Genomic DNA, 12,418 nt, shown 5'->3' on the forward strand with positions numbered 1-12,418 from the left:
AATCTGAATAGACACTTAGAGAGCTATCTTTCCTTAAACTATTGGAAAAGCGACAGCTGGGCACAGTTTCCACAGAAAACATAACGAGGCAAATAGTTGAGTGAGGCAGCTCTTTGTAGAGTTTGATTCCTGTGGTTTGCTGTGATCTCTGCCGTTCCCAGCAAATGCCAGTCCTGGGGCTGAGTTTCAGTTTGTGTTGGTCTTTGTACCTTCACCATTATTTCTTATAGTAGAAAGTGCTTTCCTTATGTTTGGTAGAGATTTAATCTTTTTGTTTTTTATTTATTTTTAAATTTAATTTTATTTTTTAATGAAAGAGTACTTCTATTTATTCAGCCATTGATTAAGCTGATAGAATTGGGCATAAACTCCACATTACTTTTTAAAAATATTTTTAATTGAATATATGTGAGATAGACCATTACAAAGCTGTTCATAGTTGGGCTTCAGTCATACAGTGATTCAGCACCCATCCCTTCACCAGTGTACATTTCCCACAACCAAACTTCCCCTTTTCCCTACCACCATTCCCCAGCCTCCCACCCCCACCCCCAGCCTCCCTCTACTGGAGACAGTTTCCTTCTTGCTCTCTCTCTCTCATTTTCCTTTTGTGCGTTATGATTCGCAATACAGGTGCTAAGAGATTATGATGCTTATTCAGGGCATTCGGTATTTTTATCAGGACGGTAAGACTGGAGTAGCTTTTCAATTGGGTGGCACCTTTGGAATATGAATGTGACTGCCAAGGCTCCTGGAAGTACAGGGGTAGGGGAGGTAGCCTATCCGACCCAGAGAAAAACCTGGAGATTTCAGTCACAAAACCCGAATACCAGAAGTTTCAACAGGTTATATCTTGGTGAGGTCCGTCCTGAGACGGTGGAGTCAGGCTGGGGGTATGGTGGCGATTTTGGATTGTGGAAGCAAACAGCTGCCAGGGGCTTTGCTTGGGCGGGCACAGGTCAACCCACCCCTTTCCGATTTACTCCAGTCTGTTCAGCCGCATGCGGATCTGAGCTTAACTGTGACTTTTGATCTCTTGAGATTCATTTATGGGTTTCTGAAGCATGGCCAGTAGTAGAGCTTCTATGGTGGCACTGGAGTTGGTTCACGGGCGTGATTGCAAGTGCTTCCATGAGTATTGGGAAGTGGGGGGATGTAACCCATTCCAGCTCTGAGAAAGCCTGGAGATTTCAGTCAAAAAACTCACATACCAGAATTTTCAATAAATTATATAAAAAAATTATATCTTTATCCTTTTTGATAGATTTTATCCTGATTGGTAGGCATTTATGTTTATGATCTCAATTTTAAGTAATTTTGCATTTTAAAAAATTTTTTAATTTTTTAAATTTTTTATTGAATCACCATGTGGAAAGTTACAAAGCTTTCAGGCTTAAGTTTCAGTTACACAATGCTCAGACACCCATCCCTTCACCAGTGCACATATTCCATCACCAAGAACCACAGTAAATTTGCATTTTTATGTATGTTACCACATTGTGGTGCTTCTGAAGGATCAAATGTTATGCAAGAACTTCATGTTGAAATGGATTTCTGCTGTAACATCTATAAAGGAAAAGTTATTTCCTCTGTGTTTCCTTTGCTCTCATACTACCTCCGTACTCCATACTCCATGTTTCAGCACACCTGACTTCAGATGTTATACAATTCAACTCAATTATGTCACTATCTATCCCAAGATAGTATCAGGTGTCACATTTAATGGACAAATCCCACAAAACTACAATTCCCTGCTTTCTTCCCAGCATCCTCCTATTTCAGAGATAAGCCCAGGATTTTACCTGTGTTTCAGAACAATCAAACAAATCAAAAACCAGGATTCCTACAACAGCCATTCCACCTTAGGGATCAGCTAATTTGCTCCATCATCTCACAGAACTTAGAAGGGCTTTAGTGGTAAGAGCATGTAGTATAGCATGTGTGAGACCCAGAGTTTAAACTTTGGCACTAGATGCCGAGACCCCAGAATTGCTAGGGAAAACCCTTATAGAAACAAACCATTTACTAGATCACTGGTTTATTGGGAAAGGACATGATGCAGGAGCAAGCAGATCCAAGGGACGTATGCATAGGAAAAAGTAGGGGAAGAGGTAGAGAGTTTCCATGCCTTTTCAGGCACTCCATTCTCTCCAGATTGCCTAGTGTTTACCAACCCCGAAGTTCTGTGAATACCATAGTTCAGAGATTTTTATGGTTTTTATCACTCAGGTCTGATTGATGAAATCATTGGCCACAGTTGGTTGAACTCAGCCTCTGGGTGCTTTCCCACTTTGGAGGTCAGGGACTGGGACTGACAGATTCAGTCCTTGGACCACAAGTTTGGCTCCCCTGAGAACAGCTCCCACGCCAAAGATATATATAGGCTGTCCCTCAAAGTCATAATAGGCTTTCCCCTAAAGTCACATCACTAACATAAAAAGGGGCTTGTCATGAATAATGACTTTCACTATAATAACTCTGAAGTAACTTTAGGAACTGAGGGCAACAAATCAAACAAATGTTACTGAAAAAGAGGTAAGAGCTTCAGGAACTGTGTGCCAGGAATAGTGGATGAAGGCCTAATGTGTATTTCTTAGTACAAGTCGCAATACCATACAAGTCATGATTTCAGGCGACTAGTTCATAAAGTTTCCTCTAGTCCCCAGGTATATTGTAGTGGGGATAGGTGGATAAATATTGGCAGTGAAATATTTGCAGTCGGGCTAATTAAATACATTTCAATATAACGTGAATAATGCATGTTGAGTCAAGTAAATCTATAATGATAGAGCTTTTTGTGCCTTTCTTTATAGACCATTGGAACGGTCCAGTGAAGATGTGGATATAATCTTCACACGGCTGAAGGAAGTGAAAGCTTTTGAAAAATTTCACCCAAATCTTCTACATCAGATTTGTTTATGTGGCTATTATGAGAATCTCGAGAAAGGAATAACATGTAAGAAATACAACTCCAGTGGTATATTTTTATATGATTTTGCTCATTTATGGTTGCCCTATGGAGAGAGCTAGCAAATGGAGTGTTTATGTGCCAACTTTGTGAGCTTCAGCCAGAAGCATTCAGTTGACATTTCCCTTTTACTTTGTTTATTCAGTTCATGGAACATTTCCCAGCTCCTTTGTTCACAGCATGTAAATGGTCCTTACAGGAGAGCCTTCTATCCAGATGGAACTGGTACAGTGATTCATATACTGAGCTATATTCTTAGCTAGTAAAATATTTATTTTCTCTATCCAAAGAAATGGGATACTGTGTGATATTATAAGAAAAGGCAAAAGGCATCTTAACTAATGCTAAGTAATGTTTTGACTGAACTTCATTGATATGGCCTGTTCCAGGTATCTCTAGGGGCCAGGAGAGTAAAATGGTTGGGTGACTGCTATTCGATTTTTAAATTTGTTTTGTTTGGGAGCCACACCCAATGGTTCTCAGGGATTACTCATGACTTTGTGTGCTCAAGGATCATCCTGGCAGGCTCAGAGACCATATGGGGTGTTGGGATTGAACATGGGTTGGTTGCATGCAAGTTAAGTACCCTACCCACTATATGATCACTCCAGTTTCAGTATTTACTTCTTTAAATTTAAAGCTAAAATTCATGGCCATATTGATTCCCCTGATTGAAAACTCTGGGGTACCTTGGCAGGGTACCTGCCGGCCATGTACCTGCCTGCCCAAACCCAAGGAGCTGCATCCGTGCTAACTGCAACCAAAACTCCTCTGCTTCACTACTATTCTCTGCAGAGACACCAGACTGCGAAAAATTTCAGGTATCCTGGTGCCAGGCTGATAACTCTGGGGTCTTCTCAGAGTAGGTAAGGCAGCCTGCAATGGCCCCCATCCTGACAGTCACAGCCACATCCCACTTCTGCCACCATGTCAACTCACTGGCCCAGACAACCATAGATCCTGGTCTCTGGACCATATAACACTTTCAAATTCCTCAATACTGAAATTCCAGTAGAAACACACTAAATTAGATGGGAAAGGAACATCAAAGTCAACACAACTCAACAAACAAAAACAGTAACACAGAAGGCTCAACTAGCAACAAACAGCTTTGTAAATCTTTAGACAAGGACTTAGCAACCCTGTATAACATGTAAAAATTTTCACATAAAAACAGATTTTTTTTAAAAAAAAGATTGATTTGTTATCTAATCAATTTCAACTCTAGATATCCCTGAACAGTTGTGGCTTTTGTCTCATTTAAAAATAAATTTAAAAAAATCAGAAATTTACCATCTGTTGAGATGGTCTATGTTGCAATAACAGAAAACTCCCAACCAACTGAACTGAATAATTACTCATACAAGAAAGAAAAAGTCAGTGACTTATGTATCAGAAGTCCTGAGGTAGGATGGCTTCAGAATTAGTAAATTAAATAGCTTGATGACATTATTAAGATTCTAGACCTCCTCTCCCCATTTTATCCACCCCCCCAACATGCATGTTCTGATGTTGGCTCTTGTCCTCATACTTATCCCAAATGATCCTGCTGAAACTACATCTTCTTGAGTTTCTTTTAGAAGTTTCAAAGCCAAGATCCTTTATTATTTCATTGGCCAGAAATGTGTCCTGTGTCCACATAAAACTACTTATTGGCAAAGTTTATGCCAATTATTCCTGATCAGTTGGATAAGAGGGAAAGGGGGCCATGATGCACCTTTCTGGTGGGAAACAAATAGGATCTGTCACAGTTTTATTCTCGGACACCTAGAAAGCCATCACAGTAGAAATAATATATAACCCTGTGGACCTGGAGCCAGAGTACAGTGGGTAATATGTTTGCCTTGCTCGTGGCTGACTTGGGTTTGATTTCTGGCACTCCATGTGGTCTCCTGAGCCTGCTAGGAGTGATCCCTGAGCACAGAGCCATAAGTAAGCCCTGAGCACCACCATGTGTGGTTCCTCCCAAATCACACATAATCCCAAACTCAAAGATTATTAACATTTTGTAAGTATTCTCAAATTTTTTTTCATGTATATACAGGGAAGTTTAGCTGTAATTATCCATGTATATTGCCTTTAAGCTAATAATGTCTTTTTTTATTGATATAAAACAGTTTTGTTGTTTTGGGAATAGAATGCTACGTTCAGTTCATTTCCAAATGAATCTTCTATGAACTGTAAAGAAAATTTGATTGGCAAATGATCATATATATTTGGGAGCAAAAAGTTCCTGAAAGACAGAGCCTGAACTCTAAATAAGTCACTTTATAGAGGCTAGGAACAGCAATTACTAGAAAGGCCAGTTGCAAACTCATAAATCCCTCATCTTAAACTTATCATGGCACTTGGTAGGATGCCATTGTTGTTCTTCCTCTTTCCACAGCATGTCTTAGGGAGTTTAGAACAGCTTGTCACCATTAATTATGGCTCCTGGAAGCTTGCACTTATGCAGGGAGCATTAGCCTTGCTGCAACTCAACTTCCCCACCGGGTTGTCATGTGACTTTTTATTGAGTCATTCATATTTTTCTTTTCCTCCTCTGTTGACCTCTGAGTCAGTGAAAAGAATTTTAAAAAATCAAGTCATTCCATCTACTTATTTAGCTTAGGAGATGTAAAGGATAGTTGGGACTATACTGCAGAGTTTCGAACTCATGCTTTAAGACTAACTTTATAAGGTACTGGAATTATTAGTATTAGCATAATATGATAACTAAGGTTCTATCCAAATTTCTATATGTTTTGTGAGGGAACACAAAGAAAGCTACATCAGGTTTAGAAATTTCTAATGAGCATCATTTCCAAAGAAAAGCTAACTCCTAGTATTTCAGGGCAATGAATTAATAAAACAGGAAAATGTACATTGATAGTACAATAGTTAGTTTTTAAGGCATAGTTTGTTTTTCCTCAGTGACTCATTGCTTAGCACTATAGGAGACAGTTTATTTAAGAAAATATGCTGCCCTTAATAGATTTAGGAAGTATAGGTGTCAAGTTAATATTTTGTTGACTCAAATAATCTTTTAAAATGTGTAATCTATAATATAATGAAACATATTTAATATAAAATTCATAGGACTTCAGACAATTATTTGTAACTTTAGAGGATATTACTGTGTTTAGGGTTATCATCCCTTATTACTGCTCTGTAAGTATAAGAGTTCAATTTGATAAAGAGTTCCACTACATAACATGTTGATTAAGTAGGATATAACTGTGTTGTCAGAGGAGGATAATAACATATGTTATTGTGAAGGTGAAGAAAGAGTGGTGAGCTCAACTAGGTCCAAGTCATGGACATGTAGTTTATATGTGAACTACCACCATACATTTGAAATATTTACATTACTGTTTTTCAGTATTTCGCCAAGGTGATATTGGAACAAACTGGTATGCTGTCCTGGCAGGGTCTTTGGATGTTAAAGTATCTGAGACCAGTAGTCACCAGGTAAGATAAATCTTTTTTTTTTATGAAGTAGGATTTACTATTTTTTTCTTTTTAAAAGTTTTTTTCAAAGTACTATACTTTACAATATTGTTGATGAGAGGGTTTGATGCATACAATGTTCTAACACCACACCTTCCATAAGTGTCCACATCCCTGACTATATTTTCTTTTAAGATATTTTCCATTGTATTGTCTTTTATGGTAGTGTGGAGGGATACTTGGGGTCCCAGGACATCTGGTACCTGGAATCAAAAACCTAGGACCTCGAAAACGGAACTCCTGTTTGCTGCTGGTGAGTATGTCATCTAGCTAAGCCTCTATGGAAAACAACATGGAGATTCTCAAAAAGTCAGAATAAAGCTTCTTTTTGACTCAGCAACACCACCTATAGGCATGTGCTCCCCAAACCCAATAGCAGTAATTCAAATAAATATGTGTTCATTGCAGCACTTTCTACAATAGCTAGTATATGAATACAACCCAAATGTCCAATAGCTGATGAATAGATGAAGAAGTTGTGATGTATATCCACAATGAGATACTATGCAGTCACAAAAAGTTGTGCTGTTTGTAGAAACTTGAATGGAACTTGAATGGAACTCAATCTTGTTGAGTGAAATAAACTAGATGTAGAAAGATGATACAGGATGATCTCTCTCCTCTGTAGCATACAGAGAAACAAATCAAGAGTATGGATATGGACAGTGTCAATTGATTACAAACTCCTTGCACTGGATGCAGATTTGAGAATACCAGATTGAGCAGGGGGAGGTGTGTGAGGGGGAAACATGAGGTGGATGGAAAACAACACCGTAGCACAGGTGGAAGGACTATGGTATGTTGGTGATGTTAAAGTAATGTAATTGCTTCCAAACTAACTGTCAATCAACAAATAATGGGGGAATGGGAGGGTTAGGAAGGTAGACATGTGGTGGAGGGTCATGGATCCTTTTGTGGTACTGGTATGCAGTAACTTTGTGTATCAATACTATAAATTTAAATAGCACTGCAAGCTTACTAACTAAATTATAATTAAAAAATTAAGAAGAAGATAATACAGGTCCGAATAGTGCCATAGGCAGGGCACTTGCCTTGCGTGTAACTTGTCACTGGCTTGATCCTTGACACCCTATCTGGTCCCCCGATGTGGTGTCAAGTGATGCCTTGACAGGAGTGATGCCTGGACGCATCTGGGGGTGCCCAATCTCCACCATCCCCCAAACAATAACGAAGCCCAGTACCTTGTACACACAAAGATGTGTTCCTGTACTTGATCCCCATCCCCATTCTACCCCTATGTCTTTTATGACATCAGAATTATACTTGTAAACTCACTTTCTGTTTCCCATAGTAAGGAGTTGAATTCCTGTGCTAAGTCGGTCAATAAAAATCTTTGGTGATTTCAATATGGTGACAGGCGTCTAGACATGAGACACACAAGCACATCGTCCCTGTTTCCAGTGTTTGCTCTCTGTTGGGAAAGTCAAACATTTCCATCACATGTGACAACTTCCTGTTGAGTAAGAGAAAATGTGGACGAAGAAGAGGGAGAAACAAGTCTTCCTACATTTTTTCCTTAGATCCTACCACCTGATAACCTAACATTTCTTTTCTAGAGGGGGTCCCCTTTGTCAGTCTGTTAGGAGCTTCAAGAGGGTAAGCCGGGGGTATTGTGGTCAACACAATAACCTAAAATCTCTTATGTTCTCTATTTTACCTTTCTAAGGTAGTCCTGATATTTTTTATCTTCACTAGACACCTTTGAGGACCTGGGTATCCTTGTAGGTCAAACTCATTTCCTCCTCCTACCCATTTTTGTGCATATTTAAAATTGGACTTAGGGAGCTGGAGAGACTAAAGCAGGTCTGGCACTTGCCTTGCATGCTGTTGGCCGGGTTTGGTCCCCACCATCCCATACGGTCCCCCGAGCACCACCACAAGGAATTAATCCTGAGTGCAGAGCCAGGATTAACCTCTAAACATCGCTGGGTGTGGCTCCTCCAACAATAAATAAATAAAATTGGGCATAAAGTCCCCATTCCACAGTTATAGTAATCTTTTGCTTTCTCATTACTTATTTAAAAAATTATTGAGGTTTTTCAATTTACAGTACTGTTTTTGATGGCTTCCTATGAACATAATTCCAGCACCACACCTTCTCTCATTATTTCTTATCCCATTGATGTGCAGAGCCTTCTGGTTTAGAGCCAGGAGCCTCAGATCTCAAAAGAATTCAAAGGCCACCATAAAGTTTCATGCTGAACATGCTCCAAGTTTTCTGACCATGCAATCAGGATTCAGATAAAACCTGAAGGATGGGAACTGGCTAATTGTAAAATTGGGAAGAATTACCAAGGAAAACCTGAGACTCTGCCTGAGGGAAAGTGAAGTCACACATTTAACTGTTGAATGAGAGCCAGGAGTAACCCCTGAACATTGCTGGATGTGTCCCCCAAATAACAACAAAACAATATTATAAGTTTTAAGGCCTCATCATTATAAATGGACATCAGTACATATGGCACAAAGATCATCACCAAAAGCCTAATTCTGCTAACAGGCATCTTGTCCTTTGACCTCCCTTCTGAGGCAGGCACTATTTTTATTTTCAGTTTGATGATGCTAAAACTGAGGTCCTGAGGAGTTAAATGACTTTGCCCTCAGGTATATGCCTGAATGTAGGCTCTTAGACACTGCTCTGTACTTTTCACCAAAAAAAGCATGATTATAAAAAAGCTACGTGAAACATGCAGCTTCCTCTTTTCCCACTGCTTGCCGTTGTTCTTTGAGATCACCTTTTTCAGAGTGTTCTTTACTGAGCATCCCTAGCTGCAGACTGCAGTCTCTAGAGATAGCTTGTGGACCCCTTTTGCACGGAGCTGCTGCCGAGTCTTACCTGAACCACAGTTTCACCAGCAGAGATGTGGGGGGGCACGGGGGTGAGAGGAAGATGCCTCTTCCTGCTCCCCCAGATGATTCTAAACAGAAAATAGAGTGGGGGAGAAGCTAGAAAGAGGAAAGGGAGGGAAGGTGGAAAGGAAGAGGAAGCTGAGAAGGGTGGGAAAGACCAGGAAAGAGAATGAGCAATAAAAAAAGAGCAAGTGTAGTGAAGGGAGGAAGCATAAGGTCAGTAATGATGTGCTGACACATTGGGTATAAAGAGCTGGTGTGAGAGTTTGATGAAATTAAAATAGAATTTGGCCAGGAACTCCCAGAATAGTTCCCTGGACCAATTATCTCTCAGCATGGGGTCCTGGCAAAGAATAGCTGAGTAACATGTGGTAATGAGCAATAGTAAATCTTTTTTTTCTATTTAACTGAACTTTTAACTTTTATATTTTATCACTTTGACTTCCATTCTAACAAGAGAGCTTTACTCAGCTTCATTTGCTCTTCCCTCCAGTTGTGAGGAGTTATGAGCTTGTCACTGTCACTGTCACTGTCATCCTGTTGCTCATCGATTTGCTCGAGAGGGCACCAGTAACATGTTCATTGTGAGACTTTTTATTAGTTTTTGGCATATCGAATACGCCACGGGTAGCTTTCTGGGCTCAGCCATGTGGGTGAGATACTCTTGGTAGCTTGCCAGGCTCTCCGAGAGGGACAAAGGAATCGAATCTGGGTTGGCCGTGTGCAAGGCAAATGCCCTACCCACTGTGCTATTGCTCCAGCCCAGTAGTGAAATAAAAAAAATTTTTTTTCCAGGGTGGAGGGCCATACCTGGCTAATGCTCAGGGTTTGCTCCTAGCTCTGCACTCAGGAATCACTCGAACCTGGGTCTGTCGTGTGCAAGGCAGGTGCCTTACCTGCTGTACTATTGTTCCTGCCCCCTCACTTCTTATGTTGCTGTTTGGCAGCAGTTTCTTCTGTTTACTCCTAAAGTTTTAACTGATGGATAAGAACCATCCACATCATGGAGGGTAATCTGCACCAGCTTTTCTTAAAGTCTACTGGTAATAGCTGCTAATTCCCTGTATCACTGTCATCTCGTTGCTCATCGATTTGCTTGAACGGGTGCCAGTAATGTCTCCATTCGTCCCTTTTGCGTTCAGGGTTAGGGGAATGAGGCCCCTTGTTGTTACTGTTTTTGACATATCGAATGTGCCACGGGTAACTTTCCAGTCTCTGCTGTGCGAGATTCTGCATCACTCTCTTCTGGGAGCTTTGTTTTATAGTCAGATGCTAATTATAGCTAAAAAAAAAACAAACCAAATGACACATAGACCAGTGTTTTACTAAACAACCATCTATCAATTGGAGACCCAAATTTAACTCTTGTACTTGGCCATGGGGAGTGAATTGGGTGGGTGGGGGGCCCCTAAGAAGGGCAGCAGAGTAGATGTGGAATTCTACTCCTAGAAACATTCCAAGGGCCTTTGTGATGTCACCTGGTAACCTCCCTCTCAGTTCCACAGCCAGATGCTGCTCATAGCAGTCGGACACATCAGGAGTGAATCACCCAGAAGTGTCTGAGACCAAAGTCACCTTTGATTTCATGTCCAGCACACACCAGATTCCATGTTCTTCCTGCAGCTCACACACAAAAGGAAGTGGTCAGGGGGCAGTAAAGGAAGAAAAGAAGAAAAGTCAGTGAAGGCCAGGTGAGAAGTAAGGGAAAAGAGCACAGAGAGGCAAGTCTCTGAGAGGAAGGTGGGGTTACTTGCCAGCCTGCCTCTCCATCCCCTTCGCTTTCTTTCTGCTTCTCACCTGAGGGGTAGAACTCTAGAAGGGAATGGTTAAAAAAAAAAAAAAAAAAAAAAATTCCCCAATGTTATTTCCCTGGAGCCAGAACTTGAATGGTGGGTGAGGGAGGAGCAGGAAGAGCTGATGGGCCTGGAGCGCCCTCTACAGGCTGTTATGTGCAGAGCACTCACCCAGTGCTTACCTTTCACAGGTAAGTGTGCTTAGCAACTTGCTCAAAGTCACACAAGCCCGAGGTATCAGAATCAAGTCTCTGTAACTCTAAAACTCAAAAGTTTATTTTTTTTTGTCTCGGGTTGTGGTAGGTTAACACAGAGGATGAGAAGAAGGAATGATTTTGGCTTTAGGAGTAATGACTGTGGGATTAAGGTTTTTCTGTTCAGCCCTATAATGACCCCATGACCCCACTGCATTTGCCTTCCCAGCATGGAGCTTGTCACCAGCTGACCTCCAGCGGGTGAGAAGGCTTGCTGGTCAGGAAGGCCCTCTCTCACCCCCTGCTGTCCCCCCAGGGCCCCTTCTCCTACCAACACTTAGATGAGGGATTGTTAAATCAGCCTGACCCCTCTATGCGTGACTTCTAGGATAAAGGGTGCGGTTGGGAAGTGTGATGGCTAGGGAAGAAGCAGGGTGTAGAGGGGAGGTGGGATGGTTAGAGTAGGATGTTGGGGGGTTTCTGAAAGCAAAGACCCTGACTTGGATATGAAGAAGGCTGGCGGTTGCACCAGCTGAGAGAACACAGAAGGAAATGATTTCCAGATTCCAATAGAGCATTTTATACTGTACATTATTTTTATATTATACATTTATTGCATATTTTTCACTTGAAGGATTTTTTTCATATAAAGACTACCCTAAGTTCTTTTATATGGTGATGGGAAGACACAAGTATATATAAATTTCAAGAATACACAGGGCATAAATAGTTTATTTGGCTCATAAATTCCTATTACCTTCCTGCCTACTTAAATAGATTGCTTTTTCTCCATTACGATCAATTTCTTCTGTATTTTTCGACCACTAGGGTAAGACGTCATGGGTCTAGGGTTGGTTTGGCAGGCAGTTCTTGAATTCTTCAGCGTTTTCATTGGGGCTGATGCTTTTCTTTGTGTGGTGATATCCTGCGAGTACAGAGGTCGTCACTTTCATGCTTTACTCCATTTCACTCAGGGTCCTGTTTGAGCTGCTTGGTTAGGTAGACCCAAGTGAACTACATGATGTCCATGTGATAAGATCCAGTGATGAGGTGTTTGTGTGGATCTGCCATGCTCCCCCAGTATCCATGGAGTGGGGTGTATG

General features: G+C 40.9%; 1 protein-coding gene across 2 annotated transcripts in view; it reads left to right on the top strand.

Annotated features, from left to right (window-relative positions):
- The window catches only part of RAPGEF4 (Rap guanine nucleotide exchange factor 4), a 338,326-nt gene that overhangs the window by 48,235 nt on the left and 277,673 nt on the right, over positions 1–12,418 (top strand). For both annotated transcript variants that reach the window (XM_004601156.3, XM_004601157.3), the window contains exons 2-3: positions 2,814–2,956; positions 6,330–6,418. In XM_004601156.3, coding sequence (XP_004601213.1) covers positions 2,814–2,956; positions 6,330–6,418 — 232 coding nt within the window. The remainder of the gene's footprint in view (positions 1–2,813; positions 2,957–6,329; positions 6,419–12,418) is intronic.

This window comes from Sorex araneus, chromosome X, assembly GCF_027595985.1.
Source record: "Sorex araneus isolate mSorAra2 chromosome X, mSorAra2.pri, whole genome shotgun sequence".
Lineage (NCBI taxonomy): Eukaryota > Metazoa > Chordata > Mammalia > Eulipotyphla > Soricidae > Sorex > Sorex araneus.